The sequence below is a fragment of the Drosophila willistoni genome, assembly GCF_018902025.1.
Source record: "Drosophila willistoni isolate 14030-0811.24 chromosome XR unlocalized genomic scaffold, UCI_dwil_1.1 Seg144, whole genome shotgun sequence".
Taxonomy (NCBI): domain Eukaryota; kingdom Metazoa; phylum Arthropoda; class Insecta; order Diptera; family Drosophilidae; genus Drosophila; species Drosophila willistoni.
The window spans coordinates 10,401,501-10,419,940 of NW_025814057.1; the positions used below are offsets into that span (position 1 = coordinate 10,401,501).

The following is an 18,440-nucleotide window of genomic DNA, read 5'->3' on the forward strand; positions in this document are numbered from 1 at the left end:
TATACATATATAAAATATATATCCTGTAGCTATTATTTTGTAGTTGAAATTGTTTGTCTGCATTAAAACCAAGAAAATAATAAACAAAAATTTGAAAACAATTTGAAAATTTTGAATCCAAATCATTTTACAGTTTTCGGTCTTAAATCATAAACGGATCTAGAAAATATTTTTGAAAAAGTTCCAGCTTTCATATTCGCAGAGTCCTCGTGATCGCTCATTTATGAAATTATTAAAGTAAATTTAAGGAAAACTTTTCATTCCCATTTCAATTGATCGACTATGTTATTCCACTTTGTGGGAATATAATTTTTCATATTCACACAATACTTTTTTATACCAACTCAAACCTATTTTTTCTTCCCAATGCCCCGAAAATAATTTTAATCTCAATATATTTATATATATTTTTAGTCATTTATCAGTTGATTTAATTGTTTGCCATTGCTTTTGTTTAAACATTTGGTGGTTTATCATAATCCAAATCTGGTTGAGCCACTATCTCACTGACCTGTTTGGCGGCCACCGATATCTGGGGCAATATATCACCACCTTCGGGAACAAAGCCATGATCATCGGCCTTATAGGTGACAGTGACCTCTTTGCCATTGGCATCGAAATATGAATAGGAGCCGCTTATTTCGAGGAACTCATGATCGGTGCCAGCATTCCGAACGACTGCCTCCTCACGACGATGGGTGCCATCCTCACCGTGATAATAGAAATTATAGGAGCCATCCTCATGTTTCTCATTCTGCTGTTCCAATATGGCTATTGGTGGCTGAGTGCTGGTTGAACTATGCTCCACAGGGGCAGCCCAAATGCCAATCAGGCAAATGACAAAGAGAGCAAAAAGCTGTAATTACCAAAAACAAGGGGAAAACAATTTTGAGTGAAGTAATCCTTTGGTAGGTTAATCCAATTGCATTTTTTTTCTTTTGCTTGGCTGCTACTTACAATTTTGATCATGTTGCTGTTGTTCTTGGTTTGGGAACTGAACTCGATTTGAGTTTCGATTGCATTGACCAGACCTTTTATACATATTGGCTCAAAACCACAATATATAAAATAAAAACAAAATTATAATAAAAAGAAACACAAAAATGCAAAACAAAAACTTTGCCGGCTCTTTGCCGGTTATTGACATATATGAAATTGCATATTTACTTGAAACTCGTTCTAAGAATTAATTAAAGAACGCTCCAGCTTCCAATTTCAAGCTGTAATTTGTGCCTTTTAATTTATGCCATCCCAAAAAAAAAAAAAAAAAATATTATATTAAAAAAACAACAACCAGCAAAATTGAAACTCATCTGGTTGAAACTCTTATTATTGTTATTATACTCTTCCAAAAAAAATTTGAGTATATTCATTTTGTTCAGAAGTGTGCAATTGCATTTCTTAGAGTACAATCGAGTAGTATATAAGGTATATTCATTCTGCCTGTTCATTCATCTGTTGTCTATATACTGCAGTTTGCATCTATATGATATAGAAACATAAATCTTTTAGCAATAATCAGTCGAAAATTAAGTTTTAAATCCATAACATGGTTTTTTTTCAAGCCATTTTTATTAAAATTAATATGCATAATTAAAATGCATATATTAATGAATGTGCCAAATTTCATCAAGATCACAGGGCTATAACATATAAAACGATCAATCAGAAAAATAAATTGGATCCAAACACTTTTTTTGTATACAAACATATTTTAAACTGAATTTCTACTTCAATATTCACCGAGCTTACTCCACTAAAGATAAGAAAAGAGTGACACAAAAACTGGAAAGAGTATTGAAGCTCCGGCATGTCTAAAGTCAGACGAACCCTTTGCATTTTTTCTTTCATCCACACTTAGAGAAATTCCACAAGGACTCTACGAGGCGTCATACTTGGCAGAAGTCAGGAAAACTTTAGTTTCAGATTGGTTAAAAGAAGTTACCTAAAACGACAGTAAATAGAAAAATCTATAGCCACTTTTTCAAAATATTCGATCCATTAAAATTATGTAGAGTAGACTTTTTCTTTGTATCATATTAGATTGTTCAAACAACAACATAATACCAAACTAGTTTCTACTATTTGGGAAAATTTTCTTTAAGAACAGTATTCTTTTCTAATTTTTGTTTGGAGGGGGGCTGGGCTAAGTGATATCAAGCACGTACTTGAATGCAATTTTTGTTCTATTTTTCGAGTGTATCAAGGGGGAGATGGAGCATCATCATCATGATCATCATCATTAGCATCGAAATCAGCATTCCAGGCATTTTGTTTACTTAACGCTTAACGCCATGTAAGATGCGGTTGGTTTCTCGGCATTTGACTGCACTCAACAATGCATATATGTACGTACCTACTCAATATAGATTCGATTTTTCTCGAACATGGCGAAGATTTGGATTTCTCATTCGCAATTGTTTACACGAACACGAAAAAAAAAAAAGAACTGAACAAGAAAAAAATCAAAACCGGAAAAAAAAAATTCTGAAAAAGAAACTATACAAAAACGAGAATGATTGAAAAAAAAATCCAAAACCAAACACCCTCATTCTTTTGTACATGCTCACACCCTCCACCGACATTTCCACCTCCACCGCCGCCTCATCCCGCCCTCATACCCTCACCTATATAAACCAATATGATGCTCACTCTCTTGGCATCGCCCTCGTCCGGCACATCTTGTGTGTTATTTTTGGCTCTAAATATTCTCCAGGCTGCTGGCCATAATGTATGTATATTTCATATTCATTCTATATAGGGAGGAAGAAGCAAACCAAGCACATGGATACCTACTTAAAGGTGCCACATGCGCAACGATCCAATACGACTTCGATTCGGTTTCTTGGCTTTTTGTTTATGCAACAATAAATTTTACATTTAATTTTCATTTCATTAGAAAATGCCTTCGATTTTGTATTGGATTGGATTGGATTGAATTGTATTGAATTGAATTGGTTGGCTGCTTGGCTTCCTCTTTGCCATCCTCTACAGAGTACATAGTTCATATACGAATGGTTTGGTTTTTGGGATGGTTTAGATTTCGATTTGCATTTGGTTTTGAATTGGTTTTTTGGTTTCATGGTTTTGGGGCAAGTAATTTGTGAAATTCTTTCATGGAACAGATCGTACCACTAAACTATGTATACATATATGTTTGTATGTAGTCTAAAAATAATTTAGTTACTAAGCAAAATTTTTTTCCCCCTTCCAGTTGAGTTTATTGATTAGCGGAAATTATTGATATTAATTGCATTTGCCTTTGTTTTTAGACTTTTGTGGTTTTTTCCTTGTGGTTTTGTGTTATAATTAATTATAAAATTTTAAGTATACCAAATATACGTACATACATATGTACTGTAAATAACTCTAAAAGTAGCTAGTCGTATCACATGATTCACAAAAATTTTTCGTTTTTGCCATATATTGAGTAATTAACAAATTCGACATCGTCTCTAGATATTGAAATGGTTAATTTTCTAAATGTTTGGTATTTGAAATAGCTAAAACAATAATTATATTGTCACGTATAAATTTCACTATTCTTTTTCTCAATTACTTATAAAATTCTAACATAAATACCAGTAAAGAGTTGTTCCTATGTAATATTTGTTTAACTTTGAGGATCAATTTTGAGAAAGAGCGATTTGGATAAGGACTCTCATATGTAAGTATAGAAGAAAATAGGTACTTTTCTCCATTGAAACCATTTTTTTATGCAAATTTTGAGTATTTAAGGTTTAGCAGGAATAAAAGTATTTTTACTCTCTTTGCTTTCGTCTTAAATGCCAATAACTTGAGGTTACGAAATTAGTAGTTGAGATAGCTAAGTAAAACTTCTACATCATATCTTTACACACGAAAAGTCGCAGCTGTCGCAAGTCAATATACACGAAAATGTGGGATATTTTGTAGAGAAAAGTCAAGGAATGGTTAGGACCAAAACGATTTCCAACTGATGCCCCAAAAGCTGCCCCATTTTTTGGGGTCAATACAAAAAAGAAATTATTAGTTGAAGGATACATTTTACCTATATACCTATGGGTAATAAGACGAAAAGGTATATTAAAGCCATCGAAATAAATAAAAGAGGCAGAAGAAATCCTTTTCAATCCGATGAAAATATATACATATGTATTATTGATCAACATCAAATGTCGAATCGATTCAGCTATAGATTGTAGAAGTAAGTATAAAGGCTATAAATTTCAAAAATAAACGAATATTTTCTCTTAATACAAATATTCAAACAGTAATGTAATAAAATTTTTAAGACTTAAATTTGCTGTCAACTTCCGAATCAGAACACTAAATTCCTTAAAAATCTAAAGAAAAGTAACAAAGTAATAATTATAAACGGGTTTCAAAAGTGCGAAACTGGCAGCTAAAAATTAACAATTATAATATTCCTATTTTTGAAAAGATTACTTTTTGCAGAAATTATAGTAACTTTTATAGTAACTTGAAAAAGTCTTTCGTAAAGAAAACATAAGTCTTAAAACCAAAATTCTTTGTGCTCTTGTATTATCTATAAATATATATGAAATTACTAACTCTACGAAGTTGAAAATAAATAAATTTTGGATCTTTTTTTAAGCAACAGTTGAATCCTTGAAATCATTTCTTTTAACCTTTTATATCAGATTCCCATTTTCTTTTCTCGAGAAATGAAATATCTTTTTTGGTAAGATCAACTTTCTTGACTCTGTATCTATACATAGATGAAAATGTTGTGAAAATGTTTTAGAAAATTGAAAATTTATTGATGCTCAACATCGATTTATGTATAGTATATGTATTGAACATACTAAAATCTGACTCTTAAGATTGTTTAGAAATAGTTGAATTATACTTCCATCGTGTATTTTTTGTATTTTGTGTTTCTTCGTTGTTTCATCTAATGTAAACAAACATTTTCAAGCCTATATTTATGGGATACATTCGAATGTTTATGTTAGATTCATATTAATAGATATTCAGGAAAACTATTCCCATGCTCTTTTCATTTTCAGAGTTTTTACGTTTTGTTGTTGGTTCAATCTAATATGACATTTTATAGAATAGATATATACATACATATATAGATGCATATATGTATCTTGGTAAATAATTGTAGGGGATGTTCTGTGATAATGCGTCTAAATGTGGCATAAAATTAGTTTGTTTGCATCATTTATTTGTTGGTCTTTGATTAGCATTTGAGAAAGATCTTTTGTATTTACATATATATATAAATATAACTATATAGGTTTATACTTACTTAGTTGTAGAGATTTTGTGGAGAATTTGTTGATTAAACTCATAGTAAATACGCCTTTTTCCCTTTCCTGTCGTTAGTTAAATAAAACGCCAGTAAGCGGAAAAAGACAAATCGACTAGAATTTATACATACATTATATATATATCTATATGATGATATATATGTATATGTGCATGTGTATGTATGTATATCTTAAGATTAGGATAGAAAACACATGCCACATTTTGTTGTTGTTATTGTTGTTTTTGTTGTTGCTATCGCATTTTGTGTGTGTGTTCTGTTTCTTGAGTTTTGGGTTTTTTTTGTTATTGTTTTTATTGTATTTTTGGGTGTTGGCATCTTTGATTTCTCATTTGAGAATTGAATTAATTTAATTTGCTTCGATTGATTTATGGACTGATGTATCTGGAAAACTGTGCCAAGAGGAGTCTGCCCATTTTTCCTATTGCAATCGGCTCTGATCGCGACCAAATGAGAGCAAAGAGCACAGAAAATATATGGCCACAAGATCAGGAGACAGACAGAGATAGACAGAGAGAGAGAAAGAGAGAGAGAGCTCAAGAAAAAAACAAAAATTACACATGCGTTATAAAAATAGTTTTAATTTTATATTTTTGTGCTGGTTTGGTTTTCGTTTACTTTTTTTGTTTCTTTTTGTTTTTATGGACTTCCCCCGTGCTGATGATGCTGATGATTATGATCATGATGTTAATGTTGATGGCATCTGCCAATGCACACAGCTGTCTTCCTATGACACAAATTTCAACATCTATATATGTACATACATATGTACATTGGAATAGGTATAGAATTCTATATAGTAGATAAATAGATATGATCTGATCAAGGAAGTTGTAAGCTAGCAGAAAAATGAACTATTAAATTATGATTTGTATCATTGGCTTTTCTCCTGACTAAAGACAAAGACCGCGAAAATGTCAAAAAAGAAATTGGCAAGAAACTACGGGTGGTGGTTGTGGTGGTGCGGGTGGGTGTGGGGTTGGTAGCGGTGCTTGGTGGTGCTGGCTAGAAAGGGAGTAAACAAAAATGACGACATGCCAAATGAAACAAGCAGAAACGCAAAAGAACCATCAAAATTACACTGAACAAAAATCAGTCTAAGCAACTAAACCATTTCGATACTTGCAAGTGCTGGAAAAGTCAATGCATATATAGATTTCTTGATTTAAAATCTACTTTCAACGAATTTCAAATAGTTTTTCAAGGTCGTCGATCTACATGTTCCAATTAAATCGATTCGTCTCACTGTCTGTGTATATTTTGTCCAGTGTATATATACCTTCTTCTTATATATGCACATACTATATGCGATAAATAAAAAAAAATGAAAATTATGAAAAACAGGCGGGCAGGCAGGCTGGCAGGCAGCACAAACAGCCAAAACAGACACAAGTGGATTTTTGGATTTTTAACTATATTTTTAGCCATAGTCGAAATATGTATGAAAAACAGGAAAATTCGAAATGAAATATTGGAAAGCATATGGATGTGAGTGTGTCTCTGTGTGTGTGTGTATGTGTGTGTGTGTTTGTGTGGGTGGCGACTTGGCAACAGTTGGAAAGATAACGCCCACTTCCGCAAATCAAACAAAAAAAAAAGGAACAACATTTATGACAAAAAAAAAAACTTTCAAAAAAATTAGGAAAATAAAGAAAACTCTTTTGATTATGGAAAGTGTTGAAAAAAAAACTGGATCGAAAGTTAAAACCAACTTCAAACACAAGAAAAAAAAACAACAAATTTTGAAACGAAACTAAAAAGGAAACTATTTTTCCTCTTAATTTCTTTGGCAAATTTTCGATGGACTTTGATATTTTTATACATTTTTGGATCGATTTTTCAAAACTGTTTTTCTGTAGTATTATTTTTGTACTTTTTTTATGGAGTGGGTGGATTTTTAAATTTTCTTGTATGTTAATTTTACTTTTTTTTTTAAATATTCCGCCGTATTTTGTAAATTATGTTCCGTACACGCTGACGCTTCGCGACGCACTGCACCTACGCTCCAAAATTTTGAAAACTCAAAGACATTTGAAAAATTCTATTCATGAAATGAACGTTTTTTGTTTTTTTTTTTTTGTATTTTCTGTTTCTTTTCTATATAGAGAGACAAGACGGTGGCTGGTGTCAAGTGTGAACGGGATGGGGATAGTTGTTGAGAGTAGGAGCATATACCAATGAGTACGGCAATTTATGTGAGCAGAGCAGAGCAGATGGGCAGCTCCCCACCCACACACTAATACACACACACATCTTTATACAGAGAGGAACACACATACAAATGCTAGGTTTCCCGTTTAGAAATTGTTTCTAAAAACGGAAAAAATAGCTTATTAGAGTGTGAGATGTGAGGATGAGGATGGAGACCGAGATGGAGATGGATATGTAAAGAATGGGAAGGAGGTTGAAAAATGATAGAGAAAGGGGGGCGGTGGATCGGGTACTAGTTGTAGGTGTGGTGCATGAACTGCACCACCACCAGCAGAAGCAGTTCACGTCAAAGTTCAAGCGGCTTGCACTCTCAAATGGTTTCTAAGGCAAAAAAAGGAAATTCTATGATGATCGTTGTTTAGTCTAAACATTGCCTATAGCCACACCCAGTCATCCGAGAGAAAAAATAAACACAAAACTATGGAAAAAAAAAGAAAAAGGAGAACCATATATAAGACCACATAGTGCCGAAGTATCCATGCCCTTGTATTGATCAAAATGATCACCCAAAGACAATATAGATTATACTTATCTAAAATATTTATCTATTTTCCTACGGTAGCTTTCAAATATTGATTAAATCTTTCAAAGAACAACACAATTTATTATAACATTTCTTAAGTTTTGTTAACTTAAGTAATTTAAGTTATAATATTTCGATGATTTTGTGATGATAAAACCAAAAGGAACCATTGAGTTGTATTCTTAACATTTTTGTTATGAACTAAAATACAAACTGTTTTTTCATTAATTTTTGGCTTTATTCCATAGATCATGATCTCTGCTAGCCTAAACCAAAATGTTCTAAGGATGGTATTATTAATTTCAAGATCAAATTTCTATAGAAAGATTGAAAAAATATAAATTAAAAATTTTGCAATTTTTATTAATTGATTTTCATTTATATCCTTATGTTTTTGGGCTTTGGTAGTCCAAACCAAAATGTGCTAAAGATGGAATTATTAATTTTAAAATATTAAAGATAATTTAAGAATTCCAAAGCTAATAGCTCTATTATTTATAAAATATCTCTCAACTTTTACTAGAAAATATTATTTCTAAAGATAGTATTACTTAAAGATATGTTCTTATGATCAATATCAAATATCTTTGCTAACCAAAATTGTTTAAAGATTATATTATTGGTCTTTGATATATATATATATAAGAGAGTTATAATAAACTTAGCTACTAAGCTACTTTATTTATATTTATTATAAACAATTTCGAATAGTTCGACTAATATTTTTAATAAACAGACTTGACTTAATTTCACATACTAACATTGAACCATTAGAAACCTAATGAGAAAGAAAAGATCTGTAATCTATGTACCCTCTAACAAAGGGTATTAAAACAGGGGGGAAAAAAACTAAGAAACATAGAAGGAAAATCGAAATGTTCGCTTGGAAAACGAACGGTTTTTCTTTTTTTGTTTTATTCTCTAAACATTCCTGATGTTTATGTTTTTCTTTTCGTTTTCGTCTTGAGTTTTTTTTTTTCTTTGGTTTTTCCATTTTTTTTTTTTGTCGGTTCAGTTGGAATATTTGAAAACGCTTAGTTTTAGGCAGCTCCGGCTCCCCGTTTCCATTTAACTTTCTCTCACATTGTAAACATTTCACTTGGCGCGTTGCTAAATTTAACAATTCGCCCTCACAAAATAGGCAAATAAATTACGGAAATAAACAAAAAGAAGAAAAACTTACAAAAGGATGGTGGTTGGGGTGACGGGATGGGGGGGAATGTGATGTGGGGGGTGAGAGGATAAGAAGTTACCTGCTCCGTTGAGTTGCGGTTTTCTTTTATCGCTGGGGTTAATTTCAAAAGAAGAAACCATAAAACCATTTGACTTATAAACAATCGGAATGCATAAACCCCAAACCTCAAAAATATCTGGAAATATCTACTACATATATGTACATACATTGATCAGGCTATCATTGAAAAATTCTCAATAATTTATACTAAACATAAATACATATACATAGTGATACATTAGTTAAACTCATTTAGCTTTAAACTTGATAAAAATTTTTCCGTTTTATTACATATATAATACGAAATGGCGACTATTGAGGATGCACAGGACAAACGTAATGAAGATATGAAACTGGAGAAAATCGAAAGTAAGCGGCGAAATCCCGACACATTGGATAACATTATAACCAATATATGTGGTCGATTGAAAATCATTTCCGTCGATGTGGATAAAGTCCAAAGGGCCAAGGAACTGCTTGCCTCAATGCAGCGTAGAAAAACATTCTTTGCCCTACTTGGCCATGATGATGATGGCAGCATTGTCAAGAGTCAAACGGATCTGCTACGCTTGGAATCCAAATTCGATTTGGGATACCTGGACGAGGAGTATAACGACATGGATGGAGCCTACATGGAAGAAGATTTCAGTGAAGACTTATCCTTATTACCTTTTGACGAGGATCATTGGCATAGCTATTTTAAAGGTTTTCAAATAATAAGCAATACCCATGATCCGTACACCAATGAGAATAACAAGTGTATAGAATTGTCCACCATTAATCCATGTGATCGCAACTTCAAGACCTTTTTACGTGGGTATCATTTTACAATTTAATATATAAGTTTATGCGATGAATAGTTTAAATTAAAGTCATAGTAATGTTAGGACTTCGGGGAAGGCAGAAGTAACTTTACATCTGATATAATTATCTGATCAAATTTAACATTTTTAGTAATTCTGCTAATTCTGCTAATAAGAAACAAGAAAGTTTTTCTATTATTTTGCGTCATTTTTCCCTAATGATCTTAATGATTTAGTTGTCTGATCTTGTTCAAATTTGGATTCTTTATAATCAATTGCATTTCAAAAGAAAAATTACAAATATTTTGATCTATTGATTGTCCATTGATCAATCTTACGGAACCTTGACTATATAGTAGATCAAAACCGAGTTATAGAACATCTGTAGAAAATAGAAGACTAAATGCTACAATATAGCTTTAAAAAGCGAAGGCTTTTTAAACTTGTTTTGTCCTGCTGATATATATATATATATATATACAATATATGATGGTAGAAAATTCTATCTAGGGACATTTGAGAAACTCTATATTTAGGACTTGACTTCTTTTCAGTTTTCTTTGTGACTAAAACAAAGTATTTATGTTTTCCGCCAATGACAACTGCCCTCCTCCGCTCTTCTGAACATCCGAAACCTTTTTCAATGGAGCTAATTCCATTTCAATTTCTATATCCTTTCCCTTAGACTGTGGTGTACGTAGCTTTCTGCTGGACCTATTCATTGGCACTCAAGCCGAGCAACAAGCCCTGATTGTGCAGTTGCGCGAAGCCGAGATTGGTGTGTCCAAGGAGTATGGTTTTCCGGTGGTATCCACCATATGTGTGAAGCTATCACCACGCTTTCAATACACTGGCTATTTGAGTCCTAGGCTCCTTAGGGATAATCCAAATGGTGTGGAGTTAATAAAGGGTCACTCGGTTATTTTGACAGTGAATCGCGAGTATTCGAATGCATCGACCTGTTCGATGATATATGTCAATGCTCGTTTCCTATTGGGCGATATTAAGCAATATGATTTTATACTCATCGATGAGCATATACAACTAATGGTCGTAGGCCGGGAACGAGATCATCTAAAATGCTGTGTGGCACGCGGTGGCCTACTAAGATCATATATGCCTGTTCTGTTCCCGGCACGTTGTAGTAAATTTCGTGTATCCTATGAAGAGCTGGAGGATCTAACATTTGCTCGCGAAGTGGGCATCAATGTGGTAATCTCAAATATGATGGGAACTCAAAGATATCTCGATGATCTGGAGCATGTGATGTGCGATTTACAGTGTGAGCACTTGAAAATCTTTGCCCGTGTCGTGCTCAATGAGATTCAGGGCTGTGATGGTGAACTAAATTGGGCCACAAAACGTTACGATGGTTTCCTAATCGAGTTAGCCGAGCCATCACTTGTGCCGGATATAATGCATTTGTGTCCCAATGCCGAGTGTTTTATGCAATTGGCTCATGCCACCAAGAAACCCATGATATTCGATGCCATACACATTAATGAGCAGAAAATTCGTATAGATCCCTCCCATTATTACTACACATTCTATTATCCGGATAAATATCTAGTTAAATGCCATCAAACGCAAGACGATTGCTATTTTACTTTATTGCAAGAGTCCATCTTTAAGCACATAACACCCAAGGCTCTAAGTAGGCAACCATACTGTGATAGCTCGCATACCGGAGCCGATAGTCTGGCCAGGATGATAGTGACCGCTTCGGTGGATTGTGAAGCAGTGGCCATTGTTGTATGTGGCGTGACCGCACGTATGGTACAGAAAATTGCCCATTTTCGTCCATATGCTCCCATCATATTTGTTAGCCAAATGCGTTCCGCTGAGGATTATGTGTCGTTGTATTACAATGTCACAATGCTATCATTTCGGACAACATATTTTATATCACATCGTCGGAATACGTTTCGTAAGGCCATCTATGGTCTGGCATATTTGGCTGATCGTAAACTTGTCAAACAAAATGATTTAATCATATTGGTGTATAACTATGATGCGGGCACAACATTTCCAGAAAAATATCTAATGTATAAATTTGATAAAATTCATTTTGCCCAACATATGTGCAATTCGATGTTTCCATCACCAAATGATGGTATATTAATTGATCATAATGATTTGGAATAATATGTCGTTGTGTGTCGCTATCTCACTTGCTCATGCTCGTGTTTCTCTGTACCTGTCTCTGTCTATTTTAGCTTTACTTCTTCTTCAGATTTTTCTTTTGTAATTGTAAATTATAGGCAAGGAAACACGAATAAAATTTGGTAATATTGTTGCCAAGATTTAAAGTTACAATTTCGATACCTTTATTGTGTTTTTTGTTTTCTTTGTTCTTTTTTTGGTAGAGGTTATTGGGAATGTAATGTATTAGTGCTAGGCCTTTACAATAGATTTATACTTCTATATAGGCTATAATTAATTGTATATTTATAATAATATAAGAAACAGTTATATAAATACATACATACATGAATGCACACTATATCGAGCAAACTCGTCGAGAAAAAAATGTTTATATATATATATACATACAAATCGTAAATGTATATACGATAACAAGTTTTGTTTTTTTGGTTCTATATCTATGAGGACATTTGCACAAAGTTTAATTTCGCTGATTTTTTGTTTTTTTTTTGAGAATACATTTAGAATTATTTACACATACATCCACATGCATGATTAAATTGATCGTTGCATAAAAAGCTATAACAAATAACAGAATTTCCAACTCTTCAGGGTGCCTTTTGCAGGGTCTTCATTGTAACATGCTCATAGGCAGCCTTAAGTGTAGTATAACAATAGCCAGCCATGCCATTCATTTCATCTTGGAAATTTGGTCCGCCGGTCAAATCATCCAATAATGCCAATTCAGCACCCAAATGGGGAACAGCGGCTCGTAGCATGGTTAACATGGTGAGTGGTATCATATTATCGGCATTTAATTGAGCGGCATTAGCTTTAAACGATGAGAGGTTAATAGAGAACAAGATTTGCCAGTGTTTAGGATTGGACTCACCTGCCATGGCATGCTCATAGGCCTCGGTAAGCAGCTGCATGCTACGCTGTATCACAGTCAACATATCTTGGGGACTAAATTTCTCTTGCAATTGCTTTAACATTTGTACAGACTCATCAAAATGTGGATCCAACATTACGGCATTGAGAAAACTAATTGACAATAAATATGTATATAAACTATAATCAATGTGAATTCAATTTAAGATAAAATTTATGTCTCACCTATCATGATTCATCAATTCAACTAGCTCGTCGTCTTTCAATTTCTCAGCATAATTCAAATTTTGTCTATATATCTCATCTTTGCGACTATATTTATTGGCATAAAGCACAAAGAGCGTTGAGTAAATGCCCTCGGATAGCACTAGAGGATAAAGCAGAGTTATATGGGAGATAACCTCTCTACTGCCATCGAGATGGCAAAAATCTTCGGGTAGGGCTGGAAACATTTTGCGAATAAAACGATAAATGCGTCGCGATATTGATTCCCATTCACGCATTGCCTGTTTGGCTAATATCGGTGTCGGTTTCACCTTCCAATAGCCATATGAGTAATGGAAACAATTTGCAATACGCTCATTTAATGCATACAACGGATGATAGTGATCCTTGAAGGCTTGTTCGAGATATAAACGTATCGAAGTGACATCTTGTTCGGTTAGAGTGCTAGCCATACCAAAACTTGGCACTTGCTCCAATATGGCACCACCAACACTATTGCCACCACCACCACCACCACTTGATGTGGTTGTTGTTGAGGTAATCGAACAATTACTATTATTGATATGCTTTGAAATGCTATTGTTGTTGTTGTTATTAGTTGTAGTTGTTGTTGAGATGCTTGATCCATCCGGTTCACCATTGAAGCTACTATGCAAAAAAGTCTGATCAAGTTGAAAGCTAACCAAACTTGTTGTATCCAAGTCCGCAACAGAACCATTATGTCCCATTGAGAGTAAACTATCGGCACGCTGTAAATTGCTACCTTTACGACTGCTCAACGTCTCCTGTGAATGTATACGACGCGGTGGTGATGTCAGAAAATCTAATACAGATGCGGATAACTGCTTAGTGGTGGTGGTGTTATTAGTGGTGTCTGTTGTGGTGGTGGTGGTGGTCATGTTTGTGGTTGCGGTTGTGCTGTTATTCATCGCTGGTGTTGGTGACGGTGATTTTTGCCTCAGCGGCAAACTAAGTAATATATTATTGAAATAATTGCCCGGCTTGGTACCTTCGCGTGCCCGCTGTTTGTTCATATAGACAGCAATGCAGCTCCACCATTGAGCTGTGCTCAAATTAATCTTTGCTGGCTTCTTCAATGAGCCCAATGATGAGGATGATGCTGCATATGAATTGGAACTGGTCGAAACCGTACAATTAGCCAAGTCTGATTCAAAATTATGAAACAGTGCACGCCATTTGCGATTATGGTCCACCTCTTGACGTCCCAGGGAGCTAAATAAAATATACAATATTAAATTAAACTCTTCTTTACAGCTTTTCTAGGTTTTTCTTTACCTGGGATACTTGGGAAATCGCCGATTCAAGACCAATTCTCCAGTTTGTATTCTCACTGTCTCCCATGAGCCACTGAGATGTCCAAACATTTTGTTACCAATTAATTCATAGTTCTCATCGCTATTCTCTCCATTGCTAATGCCCATTCCTGGGATTGTACTGCCAGCATCGCCAGTGGGCATATAATACTCGCCACGTCCGCTTGGACCCTGCAGTGTTAGCTCACCCTCGTAAAAGTAATCATTCTCGAATACGGCTACACCATTGCCCGTTAGATCATCGTTGGCAAAGATTCCCTCAAAATAATCGCCGCGATTTGTGATACAACAACCAATGCCAGAACGTTTGTTATCCAGAAACATGCCCATATATTTATCACCACTGATTAGATCCTCCATGACACCATAACCGGAACGTGTATTTGTCAGATATTCTCCCACATAGATGTAACGATTGTTTCTCATCATGCCATGACCATGATAGAGTCCCTCGCAAAAATTTCCCTCATAGATTTCGCTATCATGTGCTCCCTGGCCATGTAACTCATAGACACCACGACCATGGAAACGGCCACCTTTAAAATGGCCCACATAAAGGCCAGTTGAGGGTATAACCATTTTGCCATAACCTAAAAGCAAGAGAGATTATTATGTAGTTTTAAATGACAAAGGATTTGGATGGATGAACTTACCCTCAATCACACCATACTGCACCTCACCACAGTAGACAGTGCCATCGGGATACTCTAGATAGCAATTACCATGAAGTACACCCTTGCGCCATGTACCGCAGGCCTTAACCCTGGCATATTTCGGATGATCTCGACTATATTCATAGCCTGTGGAACGAGCACTGGGCACTGGACTACCTATTGGTCTGCCTAAGGCACTTACTATACTAGATTGCAGCTGATCGAGCCACACTTTTCGCATCTCTTGGGTACGTGTAAGTACCAGAAAGCTCTTCTCCGGGGTTGTTAATCGCAAACCCAATTCACCGTCTGACCACACCCACAGAGTGGACAATGGATACGAGTGCAGGTCCTTGCCATTCACTTGGCATAGAAAATCGGAGAAGAGTATAAAACTATGACTCGATATAGTATAGCGAGAGCTATATAGCTTTAAAGGTACCAGAGCAGAGGTTAGTATGACACGACGCTGCCTTCGACGGAATTGATTGATACGCGGATTACGATCATTACTAGTCCAAAAATCTCTCGTATTCACTGCCAACTCTTGACTAATACAACTCTGACGAGCAAATTCCAGCCAGGCCAAGCGATGTTCTTGATATTCCGTTTGTGATTTAATCAATAGCTCCATAAATTGTATGAACAATTGATAAATGCTAAATGGCTGTTGGAACAGACGTATGACATAGCTCTCCTCATTGAGCTCGGGCAGGGGTGAGCTTAAAGTAACAATCGAGGACACCGCCTGAGCGAAACCATTCACAGCAAAGACATCACAATAGGACCGAATGTAGCCCTCAAAGAGTTCCATATACTCCTTGTAATAGCAGACGAAGAGTAAGTCCGCCGCTTGCTCAAAATCACCACGATAGAAGCCTTCTAGTGAGTGCAATGTGGCAACCAATAGACAGAGTATCCGCTCCCAATTCAAAAGCAACGGTCCAAGCTTTGTTAATGCCTCCAGTGAGGATTGTCGTTGCCAGATGTGCAAAGTGTTGACCGCCTGCCGATGCTTGATGAGCAACTGCAGCTGTGATTGCAGATGCGAGAGATAATAGTGATATTTCAATTGAAATTGTCGCAAATTCTGCAGGGTATAGCCACCTCTGCTACAGAGCAGAAGACGCAATTGACGCGGCCAGGCAGCTCCTAGCTGCAATTGCAGCAAAGTCTGGGCATAGGTGCTCGACTGCTGCTGATGCCTACTCAAAGGTGGTGGCTGTAGCGACTGTATCTGTCCGGCTGCATTCAGCAGCAGAGTTTGATAGTCACCACAAGTAGCCTCCAAGGCGGTATGCTGTTCCTTTGGTAATGGTGTCGCCTGTTCGGCTATAGTTATCTCCAAAGGTGAACTAACATCCTCATGTCCGCCCATCTGTGCATGCGAATTAAGACCCCAATGGTAGAGACGGCCATCCAGAGTCCTTGCCACAGTGTGCTCTAAGCCAGCTGCAATGCTGCAGACACCCATACTCTCTAGTTTCTGTAATCTCGTAACATTCGCTCGTTTAATGTGATCACCAGTGCCCAATAGGCCATTGTTTGTCGATCCAAAAGTGAAGATTTGCGTATTGAGCAAGGCATAGCCCTGATGAAGCAAATGCCTGGTATTGGCCGCCGAGCTACGTTCCGAATTACTGCTACTTAGGGATTTAATGGAGGCACGATCATCATCGTAGTCCTCACCTTTGCCCTGCAGCTGTAAGACATCGTCGGCCAAATTATATGGTGCCACTAACATCACAAAATGCTCATCACCAGCCACCAGATCCAGTAGTTCCTTGCCCTCCTCATATAGCCTTATATGACGTGGCTGTGCTTCTGCTTTGAATACCTCACCACAGCTGCCCATCACATAGGTATCACCGCTGGAGCTGACAAAGACCACACCCTGGGCTGAGCAACAGACCCGACGTATCCGCACACCTTCTGCCAAGAGTTCCAGGGGATCAAAGGTAAGGGTTTGCCAGGCTGACGACACTGTTTGGACAATGAATTGTCGCTGCACTCCGCCATTGGCGAGAACCACAAATAACTCTTGACTGCCACGGCAATAGTCCACATCCTCAATGTCTGTGCGTATCAGTTGCAATTCCAAAACTGAACCCTTTCTGCGTCCCGTATACAATGAATGATCCGCTGTAAGCAAGACAAGTGTTCCATCTTCATTGGTCCCAGAAATGTCAGCATCTACTCCATCCAGTCCACCAATCCAGCAAAGTCTTAAGGCAGGTGTGCGAGTCAATGGGGGCAGGCCATGCCAATGCAATTTCAGGGGCTTGCCCTTGTGATATATACTAAATGCCTCATCGCTATCGTTTTGGGAGGTCACATCGGTTGATGTGTCACTGGTGGACATTCTTATTCACTCCTTGTGTTATTGTTGTTGTTGTTGTTGCTGGTGCTGTAACGCAACGCAATTGTTTTTGAATCCAATTAACGTTATTTTGGTATTCCCAAACGAAGCATATTGGATCTGCTTTTGTCCGCTAAACTTCCATTTTTATTTTGCAGCTGGTTTAATTGCGACTCTAAACCCAGCGTTAATATGTTGGTATCTTCTATAAGTTTCTAATAAATTTGCATTATTTTCCTTTTTTGTGTTGTCTTATAGGTACGCAGTGTGACCATGTCACCGTAAATACTAATTGGAAAAATTTACATAGAGGGTATTCATGCACACATTACTATTATTTTTTCCAAATTATTATACATATTTACATATATATTAATTGTTGTTGTTGCTATTTAGTCTTTTGAAGATATATATGTACATATGTTGATCAAGCTGTATCTATTTATTTCACAGCAATATATATATGTACACACATGTCTATGTACATACTTATGCCTATTTTCATGTATTTACTTATATTTAATTCTTACTAAACTATTTGTTTAGTTTATTATTGCTTATAAACAATAAAGTCTGAAATATTTTATTCCATTCTATTTAACTGCGAACAGGACCAAAAAAAAAGTATTTTTGTCAACATAAGTCATTTCTTCGCAAGCTGCAGCAAATGTGTATACATTTGAGAGCGTCTAAGCAAGTTTGTCAATATGAACAAGAAATTTGTAAGTTTTGTTCTTTATTGCGATACTTTGTTTAATATATACATAGCACAAAGTCTAAC

The 18,440-nt window shown here is 35.8% G+C and overlaps 3 protein-coding genes across 3 annotated transcripts; 1 reads left to right on the plus strand and 2 right to left on the minus strand.

Moving 5' to 3' along the window:
- Positions 1-419: 419 nt before the first annotated feature.
- Positions 420-1,011, minus strand: LOC6638699 (endocuticle structural glycoprotein ABD-5). The gene is made up of 2 exons (XM_002061651.3): positions 958-1,011; positions 420-856 (listed from the first exon to the last, which is right to left on the minus strand). The coding sequence occupies exons 1-2, from the start codon at positions 967-969 to the stop codon at positions 455-457; spliced, it is 414 nt and encodes a 137-aa protein (XP_002061687.1). The 5' UTR covers positions 970-1,011; the 3' UTR covers positions 420-454.
- An 8,437-nt stretch (positions 1,012-9,448) lies between these two features.
- Positions 9,449-12,365, plus strand: LOC6639318. Its single transcript, XM_002061650.4, has 2 exons — positions 9,449-10,062; positions 10,738-12,365. The coding sequence occupies exons 1-2, from the start codon at positions 9,555-9,557 to the stop codon at positions 12,195-12,197; spliced, it is 1,968 nt and encodes a 655-aa protein (XP_002061686.2). The 5' UTR covers positions 9,449-9,554; the 3' UTR covers positions 12,198-12,365.
- LOC6639317 (alsin homolog) lies at positions 12,356-17,935 on the minus strand. Its single transcript, XM_002061649.4, has 5 exons — positions 15,301-17,935; positions 14,610-15,237; positions 13,314-14,546; positions 13,090-13,241; positions 12,356-13,029 (listed from the first exon to the last, which is right to left on the minus strand). The coding sequence occupies exons 1-5, from the start codon at positions 17,660-17,662 to the stop codon at positions 12,806-12,808; spliced, it is 4,599 nt and encodes a 1,532-aa protein (XP_002061685.1). The 5' UTR covers positions 17,663-17,935; the 3' UTR covers positions 12,356-12,805.
- Between the last annotated feature and the right edge of the window lie 505 nt (positions 17,936-18,440).